The sequence below is a fragment of the Salmo salar genome, chromosome ssa03, assembly GCF_905237065.1.
Source record: "Salmo salar chromosome ssa03, Ssal_v3.1, whole genome shotgun sequence".
NCBI lineage: Eukaryota > Metazoa > Chordata > Actinopteri > Salmoniformes > Salmonidae > Salmo > Salmo salar.
In genome coordinates this window covers 29228479-29252154 of record NC_059444.1, presented here as the reverse complement: position 1 = coordinate 29252154, position 23676 = coordinate 29228479, and the positions used below count along the sequence as shown (strand labels likewise).

The window sequence follows — 23676 nt, the reverse complement described above, 5'->3', positions numbered from 1 at the left end:
ATATGCCTCCATTTCCCAGCCTCGTAATCACAGAGGAGACACTCATGGCTAAATATGATCTGTGTCCGTAGGGATACCATATCTGCCCTTCAACAAAGTTAGAATTTGGACTCTTATGAACTCTCAACGTTGTAGAGATAATCCGTTTTCGAGCAATCTCTTCCCACTGTCCTCAGAGTACTTGAACAAAACTAAAAGGCCTTATTTTATTTCAGTCTTCATCTGTTGTTTTCAACCAGCTCAATCGTCTTTTGGGGAATTGTGCCCTGGCAGGACATGCCATGTCTTTCCTCGTTTCTTGTACAAATCCCTTGTGTCTGAAACATTGTGTGTTGGCGCCGCATAGTTGAGCACTGAGTACCCTAAAATATACAAATATAGCCGTCTGAGTAGAGCAAATTAAAAAAAGCACCTTGTGAAACCCACTAGCACCGAACACCAGTCTACTGACCACGAGCCCCAGCCACCACAGACACGGTCGGATTAGTGGTGCTAGCTAAGTATTAGCATCTAGCCAGCTGATGTAAGGGTGCATCCTGGGCTTTAGCTTAGCGTTGACCAGACAGGAGATGTTAATATTGAGATTTAGCCAGTAAACACAGAGCCATGGTGTGCCAGGAGGAAGGTGAATGTGATCATTATCTACCAGACAGTTGAGTCTACAGAACAGACAGCCATGAATAAAACAAGTATTGAGGCATCACCTTCCAACATACAGGTTCGTCATGGAAGACAAGGTTATTAGTAACTAACAAGTCTTGTGTTTGCTAACAAACTCCTAGCTAGCGTTGAGTACTCTCTCTTAACACAACATGTCAAACACAGCATCTTATTTTATCCAATTTCATCTGTCATTGGAACTAATGTTTTGAGGGTTTTCGCTATAGCCAGGGTTGTTACAAGTACCTGTAAACAATCTCAAATAACCTGGGGATGTTTTTCCAACTTTTTACTCTGACATTTTTTGGGCATGAAGTGATCCTCCAGCTCCCGGAGGTGTTGTTTCGTGCTTATATTGTTTAACACCCTTTGTGAAGAGACGGAGAGCGAACATGAAAGACATATGGCACTTTGTTGTGGAGCAGAGGGTTGTGAAAAGGAGAGCATGGATTGTGCTTAGGGATAAGACGATCATCATATTCCACCTGTACCGTGGCATGCTCTAGAAGCAACCCCCAATGGGTGCATACACGCACACCGAAAGACACATGTGCACACATACACACACAAAACAGAGACGCACACACACACCTACACCTACACACACAGACGCACACACACACACACACACACACACACACACACACACACCTACAACTACACACAAAGGCTTATCCCACTTAAGCATGCATTCATTACGACATTTACATAAATCCACATCATTACAGACACACAAGAAGTTTATTAACACCAAAACCATCCTCTAACTCCCCCTGGAGTTCCTTTTTTTTAGAAGAAGAAATGAAGAAATGTATTTTCAAAGGAAGGACATTTTTCTTTGTAGACCTAGAATTTGTGTTGTACAACGTGGACAATATTTCCGATTAAGATACATCTTCTGAGTGTTCTGGAATATAGATGTCTCTTTTCTACTGCATCCATACTGCAACATATGAGATATTGTCCAGGTTTATGTACTGCGTACGAGTTGTTGTTTGTTGCGGGTTGTTGTTTTTGCCGACTATATCACTACTCAAAAATGTCTCCCTGACATGGTGAAGTAATTTGTCAATCTCTCTCTAGTGGAGCTGTCATCCAGCGGTGAGGAGATAGATGTTGCTCCTCTCTTTGCCTCTCTGCCTGGTCTGCCTGGAGTTTTGAGTTACTCTTTCCTCCTACACCCTGACACTCTGGCCCACTCTCTGGCTACCTCGGCTCCTCATCTCTCACAGTAGTCTGAAGAGGTCAGGAGGTTAGTGCAGGCAGGGAGAGAGAGGAGAGGGAGAGCTGCCTGCCACGGTAGGCAAGTACAGGGAAGCAGCAATGATATTTTATTAATTTGCCGCTGAGATTCCCCGAAACAGACCAAAGGCTGTGACAGGTATTCAGCGCTACCCCCCCTCTCCTGCACCGCCTCCCCCCCTCTCCCCCCGCCATCCACCCATCCTCCCCCATCGCCTCCCCCTGTGAACTCTACCCTGCGAGGGGCGAGCCAATTTTTGCCGGCCTGTCGAGATGGATGATGGGAGAGCATCCGTCTAATCAGCCCTCCCAGGAACCCCCGCCCGGCTGCCTCCCTCGGACCGGACAGATTGACTGACTCCTGGGCCTCGGTGCCCCAGAAACCACAGTCCAGAAGAAACTCTGCTCTCTCTCCCTTTCTCGCTGTCTTTCTCGCTCACTCTCTCTTTCCCTCTTTCTCTCTTTCTCTCTCTCTTTCTCTCTCTCTCTCTCTTTCTCTAGCCAAGCATTGAGACACATAGACCACCCCTTTGAGATATTTCATGAGGTGTTGATGGGGAAGGCCGATGGGGAAGGCCGATGGTTCAGTGTTGGTGCTAACAGGTCTAGGTGTGGTGTGGTTTATCCGCTTTCTTACTCTCGCTCTCTCTCTCTTTTTCTCTCTCTCTCTGACCACTCAACCTCCCACTACCCCCTACTGACCACCCCTACGGCCCACCCCCCACACAGTTATAAGAGTAGGAAACATATCCTCTTCTAGCCTCTCCTCTCCTCCAATCTACTGTACTCTAACACCCTCCCATACTCAGGTTGTCTCTACCCCTTACCCTGGTTTGGACAAGCCAGGGGTTTGTGGGTACTTAGGAGTGGACATGCTGAAAAACAACACCGAACTTAAAAGTACACTTCTTCCTTCTGTTTCCTTGGCATTAGCTTCAGTGGATGTGTCTCTCTCTCTGCCTTGTTACATAAGGAACTGAGCCATGGACAATGCTCTGCTACTCTACTGGATTAATGAGGCAGATCTATTAACTGATGGTAGCAGCAGTGAATTAGCCACAGCTTAAATTGGACATTTCTATGAGTGGAAGTTCATTTGTTGAAGAAGCACATAAGTCCGGCAGCTCATCATTGGCCTGCTTGTGTTGCGATACTCATCATTGGCCTGCTTGTGTTGCGATACCAGCGCAAGTGCACATGCGTGGGATATATCCTCCCTCTCTACGGCGATGAACCCTAGTGCTCCTAAGCCTCCGAAGACAAGACAATGATATTCAAGTTACACAACAGTGAAGATTGCATTTTTTTTTCTGGGATGAGATTTCCCTCCCGTTCCACTTAGCCCGGGCTCTTTTTTACCCTTCACTTTCAATATCATTCCTTGGAAGTGAGCGGCGTGAGATTGTAAGTCCTGCTCCAGTTGATAGAGGAGGACAGTGAGTGGGTAGTCAGTGGGTATACTAGGTCTTCTCTCCCTTTCCTTAGATACCCGCAGGACACGCACCTTAATTGGAGGGTCTTTTAAAAGATTCCTTCAAAGACGTCTCCGCTCGGTCCAAAGCTCCAGCTCTTTAATGAGTGCTAGTAGTGACAAGAGCATGTCTGTATCATGTTGTACTTCCTCTCCTCACAAATGAGATTCTCCTTCTTTCTCTGTGTGTGACGGCCGTTATTGCCAAACAGTGACCGATTTTTGTGTTTTATTTAAGGAAATTCATAATTTTGGGGAAAATACTTTGAAAAAAATGAAAAGATATGATATCTTGAAAATAAAGCAGAATAATCACTGTATTGTATCACTGTATTGCTAATGATAGTATTGCATTAGCATGTATAATAGCATAGCATGTGTAATAGCATAGCCCACTCTGTAAACAATATTAGAGTGATTTCTCAACGTCTGCGAGAGCAAAAAAACTGACAGTCATCACACTAAATATTATTTAGTGTGAAGTTTGTCAGTGTTTTTTGGAGGGGCTCTCGCAGACTTTGAGAAACCGAAACGAGGCAAAGCATCATTCTGACATGGCGAATTGGGACTACAATTCCCATGGAGATTGATTTTAGAATTTACAATTTGGATTATGTCCCCACCTTTAGTGCACCATATCCCTAACATGTGCCACTCTGAGGCTGATCTAAATTTTGTTTAGCCCTCAGTGGCTTGCTAACACCTAGCTTTCTGAGAATACACCACCTTCATCTGCCAAGTGTGACAGCTTCACATGCGTTTGAACTTCTCTTTGTATCTTTTTAAATGACATGCTGTTCTTCTCTTCATCCACCCATGTGCTCACAGTGCTGTCACCATTTCAAAAAAGTTGAAATGAATAAAAGGGCACAACTGTGTGTTTGTGAAGCGCCATCATTAATATTTAAGCTTATTTATAATGATGCACAAACATGCTGTACAAACAGTCATCAGCGCTGTAAAAGGGGATGTAAACATTGTGAGATGAATGGCGACGACGTAACACGGACGTGGTGTTCTACTTTCCTACTGTAGGTGGATCAGAATTAGACAGCATGACAAACCTAATGATCCTAAGAGGATTTTCTCTCTGCAGTGTGTGAGTGTGTGTGCGTGAGACGTGTGTATGAGTGTGTGCGCGCGTGTGCGTGCGTGCGTGCGTGCGTGTGTGTGTGTGTGTGTGTGTGTGTGCGTGCGTGCGTGCGTGTGTGTGTGTACAGTATGTGTCTTTGTTTCTTCCTCTCCCATGGTGGGTCTGATGTGTGCATGCAAACACAGTGTCTGGAGGGAGACATGACAAAAACTCCCAGAAGCCTTTGAGGCATTCTTTTCTCTTCTTCTTCCTCCTCCGCTTGCTGTACTACTGGGAGAAGTTAAATCCAAACAAAGAGAGGGAAGGATGCTCTGTGTTGAAATCCATCACCCAGAGTTGATCTGTTCCCTAACCGCTTCTGTTATACTTTTTATTTGACTTTCTGCAACTTTGATAAAGCATGGCATTAACACCAGATGATAAATACATTACAGGTTTAATTTACCTGGTCAAAGAGATTCACTTTGCAAGTGTCTGATTCTAAACGTGTTTCTACAAATTGCTGTTGAGGCAAGCTGGTCCTCACAGAATCCGATCGCACATTTCCTCATGGATTTATTTTCGAACACTGTATGTACAGTAATTATTCGACACTTCCGTTTCGTAAATACATGTTACATGACACCAATTGTGCGGCTATTTAAAAGCTAATATTCTGACTGTCTCACTCCAAACAAGTGGCTAAAAGTGAGACTGCATTTGTTCCTTGTTGGCATCACAGTTTCAACTCTCACCTCGTGAAGTGCTCGATCTAACAGTAGCTTCAAATTCGCTCCTAGAATTCACTTTGTCACTGAAGTAGCTATAGCAGCAAGAGAGACAGAGTAATGTATGAGTGAGATTTCTGTGCTGTAGCATCATCGCCTACACCAGTCAAACTCCTGTCCCTAAGTGAAGTGGTTAAATGTGAGAGTAATTGTGTTTAGTTTCTGGGACTGACATGTGGAGCTCCATGGAACCCATCTCCCTCCCAGTGACAGGCTTGGATCCCATCCCCTCTACCCCCCTGCCACCCCCCTGCCTCAGTCTAATTAGTCTGTGTAGCCCAGGGCTCATGTCCTACCAAGACCCATCCCCCCATCTACTTCCCAAGATGGCTCCCCTAAGAAAGATCCTTAATTGGGTTCTTAAGTCATAGTCTTCATTTTTAGTGGGGAAAGGCATCTGTGTTTTGTAGCTATCACCTCAGAAATCAGTTTGGATTATTCTCTCTCTCCCTTTCTCTAGCTCACTTGCTTTTTCTTTATCTTCCTCACACACTCACATACATTCTATTTTTCTCCATCTCCCTCCCTCTCTCCCTGTTTATATCTCTATCTCCCTTCCTCTCACTTTCTTTCTCTCATTTCCATCTCTAACTCTCTCTCCACCTCCCTTCTTCCCCTCAACTCTCCATCTCTCTCTTTCTCTATCCCTCTCTTCTCTTCCTCTCCACCTCCTCACTTTCTATCGCCCCATACCTCTCTCTCTCCATCTCTTTTTCTCTCTCTCTCTCTCTCTCTCTCTCTGTCTCTCTCTCCATCTCTTTCTCTCTCTCTCTCTTTCCCTCTTTCCCTCTTCCTCTTTCCTGCTCTCTAGTCTCTTCACATAATGAGGCTCCATAATAACCCAGCGGTTGTGCAGTTGTTTTGCTATCTCAGTCAAACAGCAGGATCACCCCATAGTGGGTTTCTAGCACCATTCACTTGTCTACTTAGACAGGGTAATGAGTATCATTTGGAGGAACAAAGCACACTAGCCCTCCAATCGGGTGGTCTGTCTTTTCTCGTTACACCTCAGAAGAGAAGGATTTCACCGTTGTTTTAGGTCTTTTGTACATCCAGCCAGACAATTCCAGCTATTACTCATTTATTACATAGCTATTAAACACATAACCACATGCCAGGCTAATAAGACACACACACACATGGACACACAGAAAAACACACACACACACACACACACACCAAAGTCTCCCGACCCTAGCCCCAGAGCTGTACTGAATGTCCACGAGTCCCCAGGCACCAAACTTCAAACAAGACGGTCGGTTACCAAGGAGACCGTGGTGGTTGTGGCCAAACAGCGGACGAGGTCAGCTCTCCCTACGGCCTGATAAGTGTTGACTGTGGAGAATGCCAGCTGCTAGTTTTATTTATTTATTTGTTGGTATTCTTCATTGGCTAAACTGGCTAGCAGTAAGCCTGGCCTGAGGCCAAACAGGAAGGGATTACACCCCTAGTGGACGAGCCAACAGTGGGGAATGAGGCTCACTCCAAGCAAAGGGGGACTGAGTCAATACTGGCTTGTGTTCGTCAACACACAATCCCTACTCAGACGGGACCCAGGAAACGTAGTACTGGCACCGCATGGGCCTGCTCTGTCTTGTCGTAAGGGTGAACTTCACATATACAGGTCATGTACGATCAATAAGTGGAAAACACAATAAAACACCATAGAACACAATGGCTATTTAGTGCTTTGTGGAATGGAATATAATTTGCCCAATGCTTTGTGTTCGTAGTTCAGATACAGCATGACCCATATATGTGTCTTTTAAAGCAGCCCAGTGTTAATGTGTAAAGGTCCAATGCAGCTGTTTTTATTTCAATATCAAATCATTTATGGGTAACAATTAAGTACCTTACTGTGATTGTTTTAAATTAAAATGGGCAAATAGAAATACAAATAGCTTCTTAACAAAGACCAATTTCTCAAGCAATAATAAGACTGTCTGTCTGTGAGTGGTCTGAGTGGGGAGTGGAGGTTTGCAACTCTGTTTCTTATTGGTCTATTAACTCATGTACCCCCTGGTGGTGTCACCAGGCAGGCCAAAACTCCATCAAACCAAAACAGGCGGAAATTTCAGGCGGTATTTTCAAACATTTTATCATAATTTTCACAATTTCACAGTGTTATTCCAACTTCATATTGTGGAAATATATATAAAACATAGGAAATCACGTTTTTGACTGCACTGGGCCTTTAACCTGTTATCTGTTCTGAGGCCTGTGAGGTCTTTGTCTCAGCATAGCTCAGCGGCAGCCTGCTCTGCTCTTATGCCTTAATTAAACTCCTGACTGATGACTAGCAGTGTGCTGCGGCTGGATCTCTGTGGTTTGGCGCTCCGCTTGCTCCCTGTGCTCCAGATGCAGCTATGTTAGCAGACTTATGACAGCTCCGAGCAGAGAGGTAGTTTCAGCTCACACTGACTAGACATGGGGGGCTAGCCTAGGGCTGTTACGGTGACCGTATTACCGCTACACCGGTAATAGTCAACACACAATCACTATTCAGACGAAATCCGGTCATGAGTCTTGACGGCAGTCAAATACCACGTGATCGTTTAGTCACGGTAATTAGACTTCTCCAAGCTCTGATGCTGCTGCTGGTAATTAGTAGACTACCAAACTTGCTAACTGCCTGGTACTCAGCACTCTATTGTCCCTCTAATCACTCTGACATCAATGTAAATGTAATCGAAAATCTAATCAAACACTTCATGAAAGCCCATGAGCTCATGTTGCGCAACATTTCTATAGGCTATAGGCTATGCAGTATCTTCAATATGCATCTGGGAATTGGAAAGGACACTCGCAGTTGCATCCCCGATGTGTCACTTGTAGTCTGTGAGAAAGACCCGATCACGTGACGGGCATTGGCTAATAAGAAGTTAGCTATCTGAGAGAGCCAAGTGAGTGAGAGGTGCTTCGGAGCATGCAGCCGGGAGAAGGGAATTATAATTATTATATTCAGCTCAAGGGCACAACGGCCACTGGCTGCAAAATCCATGGATTATTGTGTTTGTCAAATTGTGAATGAGAGACTGATGAAGTGTGTGCAACCTGCGCAAAAAAACTAAGCAGAGCTCATGCCTTTCATGCGACTTTTTTCAAATCATCAGTACAGTCGCATCTTGCAGCCTTAGAATGTATTAAAAATCAAAACATATAGCCCAACTTTTGTATCACAACTAAAGTTGCATGAATAACTCCAAATAAAGCATATAGGAGGCCCTGTTTTTTTGATAACCGCTCAACACAATAGCCGCATGTGCGCACTCCCTCAAATCGTTTGGAGAAAATATCCTTTCTATTTTATTCAGCTATGTTCAATTGTATTCTTCATACCATAAAATAATGCCACGGAATTCTAAGCAAATATTGTTTTCCAAATGCACTAGTGTAGCCCACAGCCATATGGCATAGCTAGATCAGGGCCTAACATAAGGACAACTCACAGTACTACATTTTCTTCACATTATGTTTCTTTAGACCTGTCTAAAATAAATAATGGATTTATTGTGATGGTATAGGCTATATTATAGATTTATTAGACTTTTTAAAATGTAGATGTTCCAAAGGTCTGCATCATTGGATTGTATGTTATGCGTGGAAGACAGGCGATACCAATTGTGTTTATGTTAATGAACAGTCAATTACCATGAGACCTGCAGTTATTTGCTTGACAATCACAGGCTGACAAAATGTAATGACTGCCACAGCCCTAGGCTAGCTGCTACTGCTTAGACATGGGGAGGGCTAGCCACTACTGACTAGACATGGGGAGGCTACCTGCTACTGCTTAGACATAGGGAGGGCTAGCTGCCACTGCTTAGACACGGGGAGGCTAGCTGCTACTGTTTAGACATGGGGAGGGCTAGCCACTACTGACTAGACATGGGAGGGCTTGCCACTACTGACTAGACATGGGCAGGCCAACTGCTACTGCTTATACATTCTGGAGGGCTAGCCGCTACTGCTTAGACATGGGGGGGCTAGCTGCTACTGTTTAGACATGGGAAGAGCTAGCCACTACTGACTAGACATGGGGAGGGCTAGCCGCTACTGACTAGACATGGGGAGGGCTAGCCACTACTGACTAGACATGGGAAGGGCTAGCCACTACTGACTAGATATGGGGAGGGCTAGCCGCTACTGACTAGACATGGGGAGGGCTAGCCACTACTGACTAGACATGGGGAGGGCTAGCCACAACTGACTAGACATGGGGAGGCTAGCTGCTACTGACTAGACATGGGGAGGGCTAGCTGCTACTGCTTAGACATTGGGAGGGCTAGCCACTACTGACTAGACATGGGGAGGTCTAGCCACTACTGACTAGACATGGGGAGGGCTTGCCACTACTGACTAAACATGGGGAGGCTAGCTGCTACTGATTAGACATGGGGAAGCTAGCCGCTACTGACTAGACATGGGGAGGCTAGCTGCTACTGACTAGACATGGGGAGGCTAGCCGCTACTGACTAGACATGGGGAGGCTAGCCGCTACTGACTAGACATGGGGAGGCTAGCTGCTACTGACTAGACATGGGGAGGCTAGCCGCTACTGACTAGACATGGGGAGGCTAGCTGCTACTGACTAGACATGGGGAGGCTAGCCACTACTGACTAGACATGGGGAGGCTAGCTGCTACTGACTAGACATGGGGAGGCTAGCTGCTACTGACTAGACATGGGGAGGCTAGCTGCTACTGACTAGACATGGGGAGGCTAGCTGCTACTGACTAGATATGGGGAGGCTAGCTGCGACTGACTAGACATGGGGAGGCTAGCCACTACTGACTAGACATGTGGAGGCTAGCTGCTACTGACTTGACATGGGGAGGGCTAGCTGCTACTGACTAGACATGGGGAGGCTAGCTGCTACTGCTTACACATGGGGAGGGCTAGCCACTACTGACTAAACATGGGGAGGCTAGCTGCTACTGACTAGACATGGGGAGGCTAGCTGCTACTGCTTAGACATGGGGAGGGCTAGCCACAACTGACTAAACATGGGGAGGCTAGCTGCTACTGACTAGATATGGGGAGGCTAGCCACTACTGACTAAACATGGGGAGGCTAGCCACTACTGACTAAACATGGGGAGGCTAGCCACTACTGACTAAACATGGGGAGGCTAGCTGCTGCTGACTAGACATGGGGAGGCCTTGCCGCTACTAGGGCTTTGGGATGTATGACAATAGCAAAATGGTGGATGTCTAGGATGAAACACTGGTCACTTTAATAATGTTTACATACTGTTTTACGTATTTCATATGTATATACTGTATTCTAGTCAAGGTCATCCTATTCAACTATTGCTATTCTATCCATGTATTCTTCAGATATACTATATATTCTATCCACATACTGTCCAATGGCGTTTCCACCACCATTTCTTGCATAATTCATTTTACCAACACAAAAAGATCCCATCTTGTCTAGCGTATTTTGTTATGTCCACATTTGGAAAGTTTACCGACAAATGTTCTGTTTCCATCAGGCCTGTTGTAACATTTTTATCCAACATACTTTACTCGCATAAAAAGGTTGGATGGAAACCTGATTAGTGTTGTGAATTGGTGCTCATAAAACGTGAGAACAAATGTTTAACATTTGAAGTGTGGCTCTTTGAGGCCTAATAGATCTGATGTTTTTCACCTGGCCTGGTCTAAGTGCTCTGAGTTGCCTCGCCTCACACTTGTATAATATAATATCTCCTCAACTTTCCCCGGGATTCAAGGGTCCCCCAAGACCCAATCTTAGAGACTCATTATTGTTCACTCTATCAGCTTTCTGAACACTCTATAAACGCACAACTCTGGATAATATAAGACAGGCTACAACCAGAAAGAATGACAGTGTCAGGTGATTTCTTAGTCCTGCTAGAGTTTTGCCTATATGCATTATCAACTAACTTTGTGCTACTAGCCAAACGTTTTGATATATTTCATAAATATTTCATCACTCTTGACTGTCTGTTTTGGGTAGTTTGTAGATTAAATGTGTAGGAGTAGATGAGAGGTTCAAAATGGCCGCTGATCCGTTTGGCCTTTTCCTCTGCAGAGCTGATGTAACAGGCACACCTCTGTTGCCTTGCCGTACTGGAGCCCAGACCGGTGCTATCAATGGAGACCAGAGGAATGGGAAACGACATAAAGAATGATTAGTTAATAAATCAACTCCCCAGCCTGCATGCACTTTCCCTCTCTCCCTCTCGCACTCTTTCTCTCGCTCTCACTCCCTCTTCTTCTCTCTGTTAAATTCCTAAGACATGTTGCACCTGTTTGCATGGGTACACAGGTCCCCTGCTGGGCATTCTCCCCCCTCTCCTTCCTCTGCCCCCAAGGGCGTTGCAGGGATATGATGTAATCAGATGAAAGAAGGCGGATGGAGGGTTAACAGTGGCAGAGAGCCAGTCGATCAAGGAGAGAGAGGAAGAAGAAGAGGCTTCTCAGACACAGTATTCACTAGGGAGAGAGGCGGGTGCACATTATTGATCAGAGTAAAATTTTATTTAATGGAGAATTGACTACTAAGGGTTTTTACCTTAGCTCTGCTGGTAACTGGGGCCTGCAATACAGCCTTATGGTGGAGCCCAGTGAGTGGTTGGGAAGAAGGACGATGGGGGGTAAGAGAGAGGGGAGAATGGGGGTAAGAAAGTTGGGTGATTGGGGGAGATTGGGGGTTGGGGAGAAAGGAGATGGGGGTAACAAGGAGATGTGGAGTAAGGAGTTTCGGGGATTGGGTCAGTCAATCTGTTAGCTCTGCCATTTTCTGGTTTCCTAATTTCAGTTTGTGACAAAACAATTACATTAGAGTGTCTAGTTTGAGAAGTGGACGCCTTACAAGTCCTCAACTGGCAGCTTCATTAAATAGTACCCGCAAAACACCAGTCTCAACATCAACAGTGAAGAAGCGACTCCGGGATGCTGGCCTTCTAGGCAGAGTTCCTCTGTCCAGTGTCTGTGTTCTTTTGCCCATCTTAATCTTTTATTTTTATTGGCCAGTCTGTGGCTTTTTCTTTGCAACTCTGCCTAGAAGGCCAGCATCCCGGAGTCACCTCTTCACTGTTGACGTTGAGACTGGTGTTTTGCGGGTGCTATTTAATGAAGCTGCCAGTCTGTTTCTCAAACTAGACACTCAAATGTACTTGTCCTCTTGCTCAGTTGTGCACCAGGGCCTCACACTCCTCTTTCTATTTGGGTTAGAGCCAGTTTGAGCTGTTCTGTGAAGGGAGTAGTACACATCGTTGTACAAGATCTTCAGTTTCTTGGCAATTTCTCGCATGGAATAGCCTTCATTTCTCAGAACAAGAATAGACTGACGAGTTTCAGAAGAAAGTACTTTGTTTCTGGCCATTTTGAGCCTGTAATCGAACCCACAAATGCTGATTCTCCAGATACTCAACTAGTCTAAAGAAGAACAGTTGTATTGCTTCTTTAATCAGGACAACAGTTTTCAACTGTGCTAACATAATTTCAAAAGGGTTTTCTAACGATCAAATAGCCTTTTAAAATGATAAACTTGGATTAGCTAACACAACGTGCCATTGGAACACAGGAGTGATGGTTGCTGATAATGGGCCTCTGTACGCCTTTGTAGATATTCCATAAAAAAATCAGCTGTTTCCAGCTACAATAGTCATTTACAACATTAACAATGTCTACACTGTAATTCTGATCAATTTGATGTTATTTTAATTGACAAATAATGTCTAAGTGACCCCAAACTTTTGAGCTGTAGTGCATATTTGGCTGAGTTAAACTTAGTGAAGGGTTGCACACATTAGCCAGAAACTACTTCAAGAATTTAAAAAAATTATGGAGTGGAAATGCAAAGACAGTTGTTCTTTTGTCTCTCTCTCTCTCTCTCTCTCTCTCTCTCTCTCCCCTGTGGTCTCCACTGATATACAGAACAGTGTCTCTCTTCCACTCTGTGGAGTTCAATATCCACAGAGGTAAAGGTATTATTTTCTTTTTACCTTTTTTTCTCTCTTTCTTTCTTTTCTTTCTATTTCCCTCCAGCCTGCATGGCTGCCACTGCAACTGAAGTCGTTTAGCACCGTCCTTGAAAAAGCCCTCAGTGAGAAAAACTCCTGGCATGTTTAAGGAAAAGGTAGAATGCAGTGTGTGTCAGACAGAGCTGAGACGGGGATGGGCGGGGGGTACTCCCCAGGGGGGGGGTCTTTTCCCCTCTAATAGCTGTTACGAGCCCTACATTATATCCAAGGAGCTACGTTCCTTTGGGGTCCAGACACACATACACATACATACATACACACAGGCGCACTCTTTCTCTTACACACACAGGCACACATCACATACACACAGACGAAAAAAAATACACACACACCCTCTCCCAACCGCTTTGCTCGTTCCATGTCAATATCCTGCCATTTGAAGTCACGTACTGCAGGGGCTTCTGTGAGTCGCCGAGGAGCCAGGCTGACGGGTAATGGGCCGCATTCATTAATAGGGTTGCCGTGCTCCTGTCCCTCCCCAGCAACGCCACGGATGTCTTCACTGGGGTATGAGGGGAGAGGGAGGGGTGGTCGTCCCGTTGGGAGTCTCCTCCCAGACTCACTTAAAGGAGCTTTATTTCACAGAGAGAAGAGAGGGAAGAGAGAGAGAGGAGAGGGAAACAGAGGAAAGACCGGGGCCGGCTCTTTAAAAGGGAGTGCAGGGGCCCAGACTGGGGCCCATATGGGGGCCCAGGCGAGCCGAGGCTAACCCTTCCAGGGGTCACACTCCCTCCTGCCCCCTGTCAAACAGCTTATTATCCCACCTGTCGGAAAGTAATCGCTCCGGCTGAAAGGAAAGGTGTCGAGGTGTTTAAATGCTTTGTATGGAGGCACTTGAAAGGGTAAAGAGGGAGGGGTGAAGGGAAGTAATGGACGAAGCCTAGCCTGCCTGAGGGATGCTGCTATGTTGATAAGACTGAAGGTGACTGTAGTCAGTACATTGCTAAACTCACCTTCATGGCTCAGGCTGAAGGAGTCACAACCTTTCATGGCTCAGGCTGAAGGAGTCACAACCTTTCATGGCTCAGGCTCTTTCCATGTTGTTTATTCAAAAATAATTCAATCTTACCCACAGTAAGCGTTTGTGTATGTGTGTGTGTGGGTGTGTTTGAATGTCAGTGTTCTTTGTGTGTATAATCGGTGTCAATGCGTGCATGCGAGCTGATGATTCTGTGTGACAGGTGTGTCTTGTCCGTGCCAGTGTAGAGAGTCCAAGGCCTTGTTTTTAACAGGGTGCAGCAAGTGGGGCATGTGGTTTGCATTAAAGGGATTAGCAGTCACTTCAAAAGATGACCTGGATTCAGCCCACCAGGGACACCAGTTACACCCCCCCTGGTCCACACACACACTCCCTCCCTTTAAAAAAAAAACCTAGCTGGCACAGCTGTCCCTGCTACAACCACTCTCTCACACCACACCGGTGTGTGCGTGCGTGCGTGTGTGAAGATATTCAAACATCCTCAGAAATCCTGTACTTATTTTTCTGTAGTATATGACATATCTCTAATTGCTGCATCTGAATCCCAAGTGTAGTTGACCTGTTGTTATTCTACGGTAGTTACACTTCCAGTACACATTATGTAAACATGTCCATTAATATGGTGATTCATATATTCCCTCACGGGTATTACATGGTAACTGTTGTTTCCATGGCCACAGCCATTGGTCTGATGTTGGTATTGTTGGTTGGGGATTGAGATGTTGGAGGGAGGGAGACGTTGTCAGTTCGGCAGTGACGTGTCGCTGTGCCAGTGGAGGACTTAACCATATTTAATCCCAGGACATATTGATCCATATAACTATTTGACTGCTGCTCGGTTTCGATTGGATTTGGGTAATGCGAACGCCACATAAACCCACAACATGACATTCACCACTCACAACACTACGTCAGCCACTAACCCTCTGAAAAGCAATTGTGAATTCTACAGCATTAAAGTCTTAATGTTGATGAAAATCAATTATTCATTTTAGGTTATGAAGCGTTCGAATTCAAACTTGCTAAATGGAGAAAATGTTGAATAAAATAAAATTGAATTTGATGTTGATTCAGTAATTTCATTCCTTTCTTTCTCTCTCGGTTATTCCTCCATTTCAGAACCACATGTTGACTCAGCACAGCAGTTAACCAGGCAGATTATCAGTGGACCTGAGGAGGAGAGGAGAACCATACGGCGAGGAGGAGATTCATGTCTGACCCGGTCGGTCCTCCAGCCACCTTCAGTGCAATATCCCACTGGCTTTATTGCACTGAACTTTGGATTCAGTTCACACCGGGAAGGATCATGTCACACACACAAAAAGAAAAAGGAGGGATGAAACACAGAGGGGTGAAAAAAGGACAGAAAAGCTCTGGTCTTTGACTGGTTGTTATTTCAACAAAACTGGCCAACTATCTTTGTAAATAGAAATTGTTCATGTGTTGCTTAATAACTTCAGCTATATTGCAGTCTTATACAGTATTTGCCATTGTACAGTTCTGATCCATTTGTCCCCAAAAAAAGAACTAGAAAAAAAAGACAATGCCACCGTCAGTCAGAAGAGGTGGAATTCATCAACAATGTGTTGGCGAAACAGGGTGCCAATGTGGGGTATTATTATGTAGGGAACAGGAAGTTGTGGTATGGTCAGTCAGGACCCTTTTCATCAGTGCCCATTTCCTGTATGTGGACACTATCCTGACCTGGTCACTCGTTACCGAAGCGGGTAGCAGGGTGCTTGATCACCAGCAGAACCTGACATTGTGACATCACGGGTCTCATTCCAACATGGCTGTCCTTCTAGAAGACCAGCTGACGACTGAATGGTGCATTTAATCTGGTCCTCCTGCCTGCGCAAGTTCGAATGAGAGGAAGAGAAAAAAAGAAGGAAAAACAGGATAGGGTTCTGATATATGCAAAAGCAGTGACACATATTTGGAAAGGCCAGCTAGCTACTCTGGTTGGCACGGGAACAGAGGCATCGTGAACCCCCCTGTGTCTCCTAGAGAATCTCCAGCCCACTGATTTAAACCTGTACAATTCTGTTATTAATGTTTACTGCTCGTTCAAGCCTGGAGATTACTGGAATTCTTTTCTTCTCGTTTTTGTTAGCTCTTTGTATTTTAGATTTTTTTGCAATGGGGAATACATCCATTTTGATTTGGGGTCGTTGTGGAGACTATACATGTATTAAGTCTCTCTGTAGGGATGTGCTTATGAAACTTATGTCCTGGGCTCTCCTGAAGAGTTCCCAACTTATCCCCTTCCTTCCTCGTTTCCTGCGGTATCCCATTGCTCTGCTCTCTGCTCAAGCTGGAAGCCATTGTGGCGTTATTATACACCAATATAAATCATTCTGTTACAGATGTAGGATCTTAATTTGACCAGTTTTACAGCAGGAAAATAATTCTGCAGCAACAGGAAATGTGAATTATTGTGTGGATTATAATTAATCAACATTTTTGTAGCAGTTGATACATTTTTTGGTTAGGAAAAATAAATTCAAAATCAAGTCAAATCAAGACAAACTTTAGAAGCCTTTTTAAACCTTGAGTACATTACAATATTTCATTTCCTGCTATGCAGGACATTTCCTGCAACAACAAGGTGATTAAATTAAGATCCCACATCTGTATGTAAATGTTTTTGCATTCATTGAACCTGAGATGCACTTTTGTATGAAACTTTAATGTTTTGACCTTTTGATTGAGAATTGTTCATACTCAGTTTACAGGAAATTAACCACCATCTCCTGCTGCAGCAAAAGGACAGTTCTCTTCTCTGATGTTATTCAAATGTTATTGTACAAATATGGAGTTCTGTATTTGGCAGACCTCATTTTTGTGTTGCACATGTGATAAAATATTAAAAATGTATGAGACAACGGCTCCTATGGCCCTTCATTTGTGTGTTCATGTGTTTGTGTGTTTGTGTGTATGTGCGCATTTGTGCTTGCGTGAGTGTGCATGTGTGTGTTTGTGTATGTGTGTTTGTTTGTGCTCACGTGTGTGTGTGTGTGTGTGTGTGTGGGGGTCAATTCATCTGATTAAGTAGCAAGATGGGCCCTTGACAGCATGAACATGATCATCTTCAAAACCTTACTTGGGATTTTTGGTCTTAAATCAAATTGCATCCTTTTTAAATTTGACCTTTGTTTAACTAGGCAAGTCAGTAAAGAACAAATTCTTATTTACAATGACAGCCTACTGGGAAACAGTGCCTTTTTCAGGGGCAGAACGACAGATTTTTACCTTGTCAGCTCAGGGATTTCGATCCAGCAACCTTTCAGTTATTGGCCCAACGCACTAACCACTAAGTTACCTGCCTTTCCCCTGGTTCCATTGGGGCTTCTGCCTAACGAACATCTGAGGATCTTAAGGGAGGTCTGTGTTATTAATGACTCCATTACCCATCACCCTGTGCGGTCCCATTCCACACACCCTCGCACCAGGCCTATTAGGGAGCCTGCAGCTCTCCAGGGGACCACTGGAAGGAAAGGATGTCTGCACTGAATGGGACAAAGCCCCATATAGTAACATCTGTCTGTCTTAACAGATGATTCCTCATAACAATGAGATGAAAAACAGAAAGTCGAAAATAACTGTTATGACCAGGGACATGTGTCTGTCATCAAAAAGTATACATTTTACAAAGATGTTGATAGTACTTTGGGTGGGATTCTGAAATACTTTTTATGTTTTCAATAAGATGATCAATGCCACTTTTTTTCAAACCAAATTAAGATTTGAAATATATAGATTAAAGGAGTCAGCGCTTGGGAATATTAATTTGTACATCGTATATACTGTTTCTCCTGCTTGCTGTTTTTAAATATCAATACAAGAAAATATATAAACCCATAGCACCTCCCTCTGGTCTGTCTGTAGGATGGTTGACTGGTCACAAAAACAATCTTGTCCAGACAAGACTATTGATCACGATGGCGAAATAATGTCACTTCATCTGTGCACGTGTCAAGGACAATTACTTCACTGGATTCTCCTTCACCGTAACCTAATGAACACTTATATTGATATGCTGATCAGGTATCTGGTTTGTACTACCTAATGTGGAGGTTTTATCTGCCTTTTGTTTTGACTCCTCTTCATTGTGCTTTTCTGACTGACAATCTTTCCCAATTGAAATGGAATCCCACCATATTCCAAATTCAGAAATGGAATGGAATAGATCTTCTCACCAGTGTTACACCAGACATAGACTAACAGTGAAATGCTTACGAGTTAAAGAAAGAAAAAAAAATAGAAATAGAAATAGTGACACGAGAAATGAACACTGAATAACGAATAACAATAACATGGCTATATATAAGGAGTACCAGTAAAGAGTAGATGTGCAGGGGTATGAGGTAATTGAGGTAGCTATGTACAGTATATATAGGTAGGTTTAAAGTGACAAGGCAACGGGATAGAAAATACACAGTATCAGCAGCGGGTAGAAATTTGATGAGCTATTTAGCAGTCTTGTTTAGTTGTCTTATGGCTTGAGGATAGAAGCTGTTTAGAGTCCTGTTGGTTGCAGACTTGGTGCACTGGTACCGCTTGCCATGCGGTAGCAGAGAGAACCGTCTATGGCTTGTGTGGCTGGAGTCTTGGACAATTTTTTGGGCCTTCCTCTGGCTGTCAAGCAGAATGCAAGCTGGGCAGCCATTAAACAACTTTGCTTGCGTCTTCTCATGCCAGCCACTTTTAATAAGCTTCAAGGGCATTCTAAACGGGTCCAGAACTTTGCATTGCCAGAGATGGACTGGCCCACATCATCTATTACGTTAAATTGGGTGGCGGCCTCCAGCTCATATTTATGATTTAATTAAATTCACTTGTGAGGCGTATCATCGGAACCACTGCGGCCTCCCTTTTGCCCGCCAGACTCAGCAATGAAAAACACAAACGCACATGTACACTTACGTACATACACTCTCTCACACACACACAAACACACAAATGAATACAAAAATGTGTTTTTCTGTCTCCTGCCCAAGAGTGAGACTTTGTGGGCGCTTTGGCAAGGGCACTCTCAGGGGCTCATTTAAAAGCAATATAATTACACAGATCCCAGTCGTCTCTGACAGCAAGTGCTGGACCATATGGCCTGCACGGCCTCTATAGAGATTGCTTTACTGGGCTGATCCTCCATAATATGGCTGCACACATATACTGTGCCTCTAGAAAATATTCACACCCCTTTTTTTACAGCCTGAATTAAAAATGAAAAGCTGAAAAGTATTCAACCCCTTTGTTATGGCAAGCCTAAATGAGTTCATGACTAAAATTTGCTTAACAAGTCACATAATAAATTGCATGGACTCTGTGTCCAATAATTGTCACGTTCTGACCAGTAGGGGGGTCATTTGTTATTGTAGTTTGGTCAGGACATGGCAGGGGGGTATTTCTTTTATGTGGTTCGGGGTGTGTGTTTATGTAGAGGGGTGTTTGGTTAGAGTATTCCGGGGGTTTTGGGTTATGTTCTATGTGTCGTATTCTAGGTTCTATCTATGTTGTGTATTTCTTTGTGTTGGCCTGGTATGGCTCTCAATCAGGAACAGCTGTACATCGTTGTTGCTGATTGAGAGTCATACTTAGGTAGCCTGTTTTCACCTGTACATTTGTGGGAAGTTGTATTCGTGCACTGCTATGTTTAGCCTGCAGAGCTGTTAGCTGTCGTTAGTTTTTTCGTTTTGTTGTTTTTGTGTGGTGTTTGTAATAAAATAAATATGAGCATTCACGTACCCGCTGCATTTTGGTCCACTTCCTACGACGGTCGTTACAATAATAGAGTTTAACATCATTTTTGAAGGACTACCTCATCTCTGTACCCCAAACATTCAATTATCTGCAAGGTTCCTTCTTGCTTACCAAGAACACAGTGAATGTTCACTGTGGCCGAGTTACAGTTTTGACTTAAATCTGCTTGAAATTCTAACGCAAGACCTGAAAATGGTTGTCTATCAATGATAAAGCACTGTTTTGGCTCTGCAAAAAAACAGAAACACCAAACATCAGCATGGAACTCTTTCTTTGCTTCTTTGTGCTCCCTTAGCATCTCCTTACTGTCGTTTCTTCTTCTTTTGTGGAAGAAAAATGATTTTGTGAAAACTGACCAGGGTTTAGGCTGAGCATTCCTCTCACTGAAGGGGACCTGGGAGACCTCTTATGGCATTCAATATGTGCGCCCAAGCGTGAGATCCAGATCCATTTGGCCGGGGGATCCGTGGGGACAGTCTGGGGTAACCCAATCTCTCACACTGCTCCCTAACTCTCCTGCTCCCTCGCCCAGAGAGCCATCTTTTCACTCCAAAACTGTGTCAGCAAAATGGACGTCATTGACTCTCCATGTCCAATTGAATCTGGGTGAAAAGGGGCCTCCTTTGTTATTTTTCTCCAATTCACTGTATTTTCGTTTCCACTTCTTTCTCTGGTGAATGTTTTGTGTCAAACTTGATATGTCTAGTAATATACTCTATATTTTAGTGTGCCCCATATAGAAAAGAATCACGAAAATCAAATGAGAATATTTAATGGCATAAGAAGATTATTTGTAATAAGTAAGTATTTGGTAAGATTTTGTTTGTTTTACCTTGTACATGTATGTCGGTGGTGTATTTGTACATATGTTAACTTACATGCTGTAACAAACACAATTGAATACATGATTGTGATTATTTTTCTACATACAGTGCTGCTTGAAAGTATGTGAACCCTACAGGGCTGGTCATTATTTTGCTATAAATATATTAAAATAAAGATATAAAATCCTTATCTAAACCCCAATTTGTAATAAAGACATTCCAGAAACAAAAAAAGGATATATTTTCATTGTTTATTTAACAAAAGTGGTTTATTTAACAGAAACACAGATTTGATGTGTGCAAAAATGTGTGAACCCCTTCAGTCGATAGCTTGTGGCACCTCCATTAGCAGCGATAACTTGGAGTAAACGTCTCCTGTAGCCAGTAATCAGTCCCTGACATCTGTTTTGAGGGATTGTTTCCCACTCCTCCTTACAGAACATCTTACAGCCAATTGAGTGAGGTTTGAGTAGTGTCTGGCATGAACTGCCCGCTTCAGGTCCTGCCACAGCATCTCGATTGGATTTAGGTCAGGATTTTGACTTGGCCAATCCAAAAACTAATCTTCTTTCTCCTGAGCCATTCTTTGGTAGATTTGCATGAATGCTTTGGGTTGCTGTCTTGTTGGACGACCCATTTTCGGCCCAGCTTTAGCTCCTTGACTGATGGCCTGACGTTCTGTTTAAGAATCTCCTGGTATACATCAGAATGTAGGGTTTCCTTAATGATGCGGAGTCGTCCAGGTCCAGAGGAGGAAAAGCAGCGCCAGATCTTGGCTTTCCCACCACCGTGCTTGACTGTTGGGATAAGGTTCTTTGGGTGGTAGGCAGTGTTGGGTTTTCGCCAAACATAGCGGTATTGATTGTGACCAAAAAGGTCAATTTTGGACTCATCGATCCAGGGAATGGACTTCCAGAAAGCTTCAGATTTGTCCAGGTGGTCTCTGCAGAGGCTTCTGCAGAGGCTTCTCCCTAGCAACCCTCCCATGACTGGCATTTCGATTCAGTGTTCTTCTTGTTACAGCATGCACAGTTACCTGAGATGCAGCAAGGGAGGTCTGCAAATCTCTAGATGTTATGTTTGGGATGACTTTTATCTGATTTATATTGTTCTTGTGGCTTTTGCGATTTTTTGGAAGGGCGTTTGCTTCTAGGCAGAGTTGCAGCCATTTTAAATGCTCTCCATTTGTAAATGATTTGGACTGATGGAGCTTAAATCTTTTTGAGATTATTTTATAGCCTTCCCCAGACTGTGCTCTCACGACCCTCGTCCTGATGTCCTCTGAGATTTCCTTTCCTCTCGGCAGGGTGCGCTTTGGATGGGTAATACCAAACTGACCAGGTTTCTTATCTCTATTTATCAGAGTCCCGCCCAAACGCTTTCCTAAAGATCTCTCCTTTGATTGGTTCATTTGGTACAGAATTATTTATCCACCTGATTCTGCTTACCTACAATGCAACTTGGGCGTTCACTTATTTTTGCACCTGCATTAATTATTTTTAATTTTGTTTTTCTACTACACGCTTGATTTCCTCTACACCAACATATAGTATTGGTAAATATAAACCTGTTATGTCAGATCAAAAAGACTGGTTCTGATTATTGAAGATTTCATAGTAAAAACAAACAAAAAAGGGGTTCACGTACTTTCAAGCAGCACTGTATATATGGTATGACATTTGAGCATAGCCGCAGGACGTAGGGGTGCTGAGCATCCCTACTTAATCGTAATTAAAAAATATATATTAATAATAATAAAATATATATATATATATATATATATATATATATATATATATATATATATATATATATATACACACTAGTATATATATACACTAGTATTAGCGGACCGATTTAGACATCTGTAGCAAGGGCAAAAAAATATTTTCAGAATGTCCGCTGTGGCAAAAGAAAAAGATAGTTGTATAACTAAGAATAGTATCTTGCAGGATTCAATAGTTGGAATTGTGAGAGTTGTTGCCCTGTCCCCTTTTCTGCGACTGTCATCCTAATGGAATCGAGAAAGAACAAAACCCTGTCCGCAAACATTTACATCAAAAGGTGCAAAGTTATGGGCAAAGACACAAAACATCCACATCAAATAAATCATTTTCTTAATCAAATAAACATAGAAAACAACCACTTTTTGTGCTGTAGTAATTTACCATCCTTACAAACCACTTAATGTAAATGTACAATGCTGTATTGTACATAGGCTGGTCATCTAGTTTTGTACCTGCAGACTTTCCATCACCATGAGACAAAAACGCACAATACACTAATTGAGTACATTGAGAGACCAAGCGGTTTGTGATGTGATGATGTAGCTCAGTTGGTAGAGCATGGTGCTTGCATGCTATGGTCGTGGGTTCAATTCCCACAGGGGACCAGTATGAAAATGTATGCACTTTGGATAAGCTGATCTACTTAAAAGGAGTAAATAGACCATTTCAGTTTTCACACAGAAATAAGTTGCATTTGCAAAGTATTTCAAGAAACTGGAAAAAATACTGGTATGTCAAGCAACTGTTCTTATATTCCACAATAATTATCGAATTAACTGTTTTCTACAGATAATTATCAGACTCAAATACATTTAGTTAAAAAATGTCACGAAAGTAGTGCACTGGGTCTTTACTAGTCCTGTATTAGCAGACGTCTTCAGCGCAGGCAAAAGATTTGAATCTGCATCGCCCAAATCGCAGCCCCCCCACCCCAAACTACTTCCCGCCACTACGCATTTGAAACAAAATATGTGAATTATATGAGTCATCTGTTGATAGTATAAGAAAATGGTATGTTCTGACAATGTGACCTCTACAAAATAAATGCTTTCCTTATAGATTCCACATTGTTT

At 43.4% G+C, this 23676-nt stretch overlaps 1 protein-coding gene across 7 annotated transcripts in view; it reads left to right on the top strand.

Moving 5' to 3' along the window:
* Positions 1 to 17118, top strand: part of LOC106599680 (zinc finger protein 521) — a 146197-nt gene extending 129079 nt beyond the window's left edge. For all 7 annotated transcript variants that reach the window (XM_014190971.2, XM_014190973.2, XM_014190967.2 and 4 more), the window contains one exon: positions 15349 to 17118. In XM_014190971.2, the coding sequence (XP_014046446.1) occupies positions 15349 to 15378 (30 nt within the window). In that variant the 3' untranslated portion in view covers positions 15379 to 17118. The remainder of the gene's footprint in view (positions 1 to 15348) is intronic.
* The last annotated feature ends 6558 nt before the right edge of the window (positions 17119 to 23676 follow it).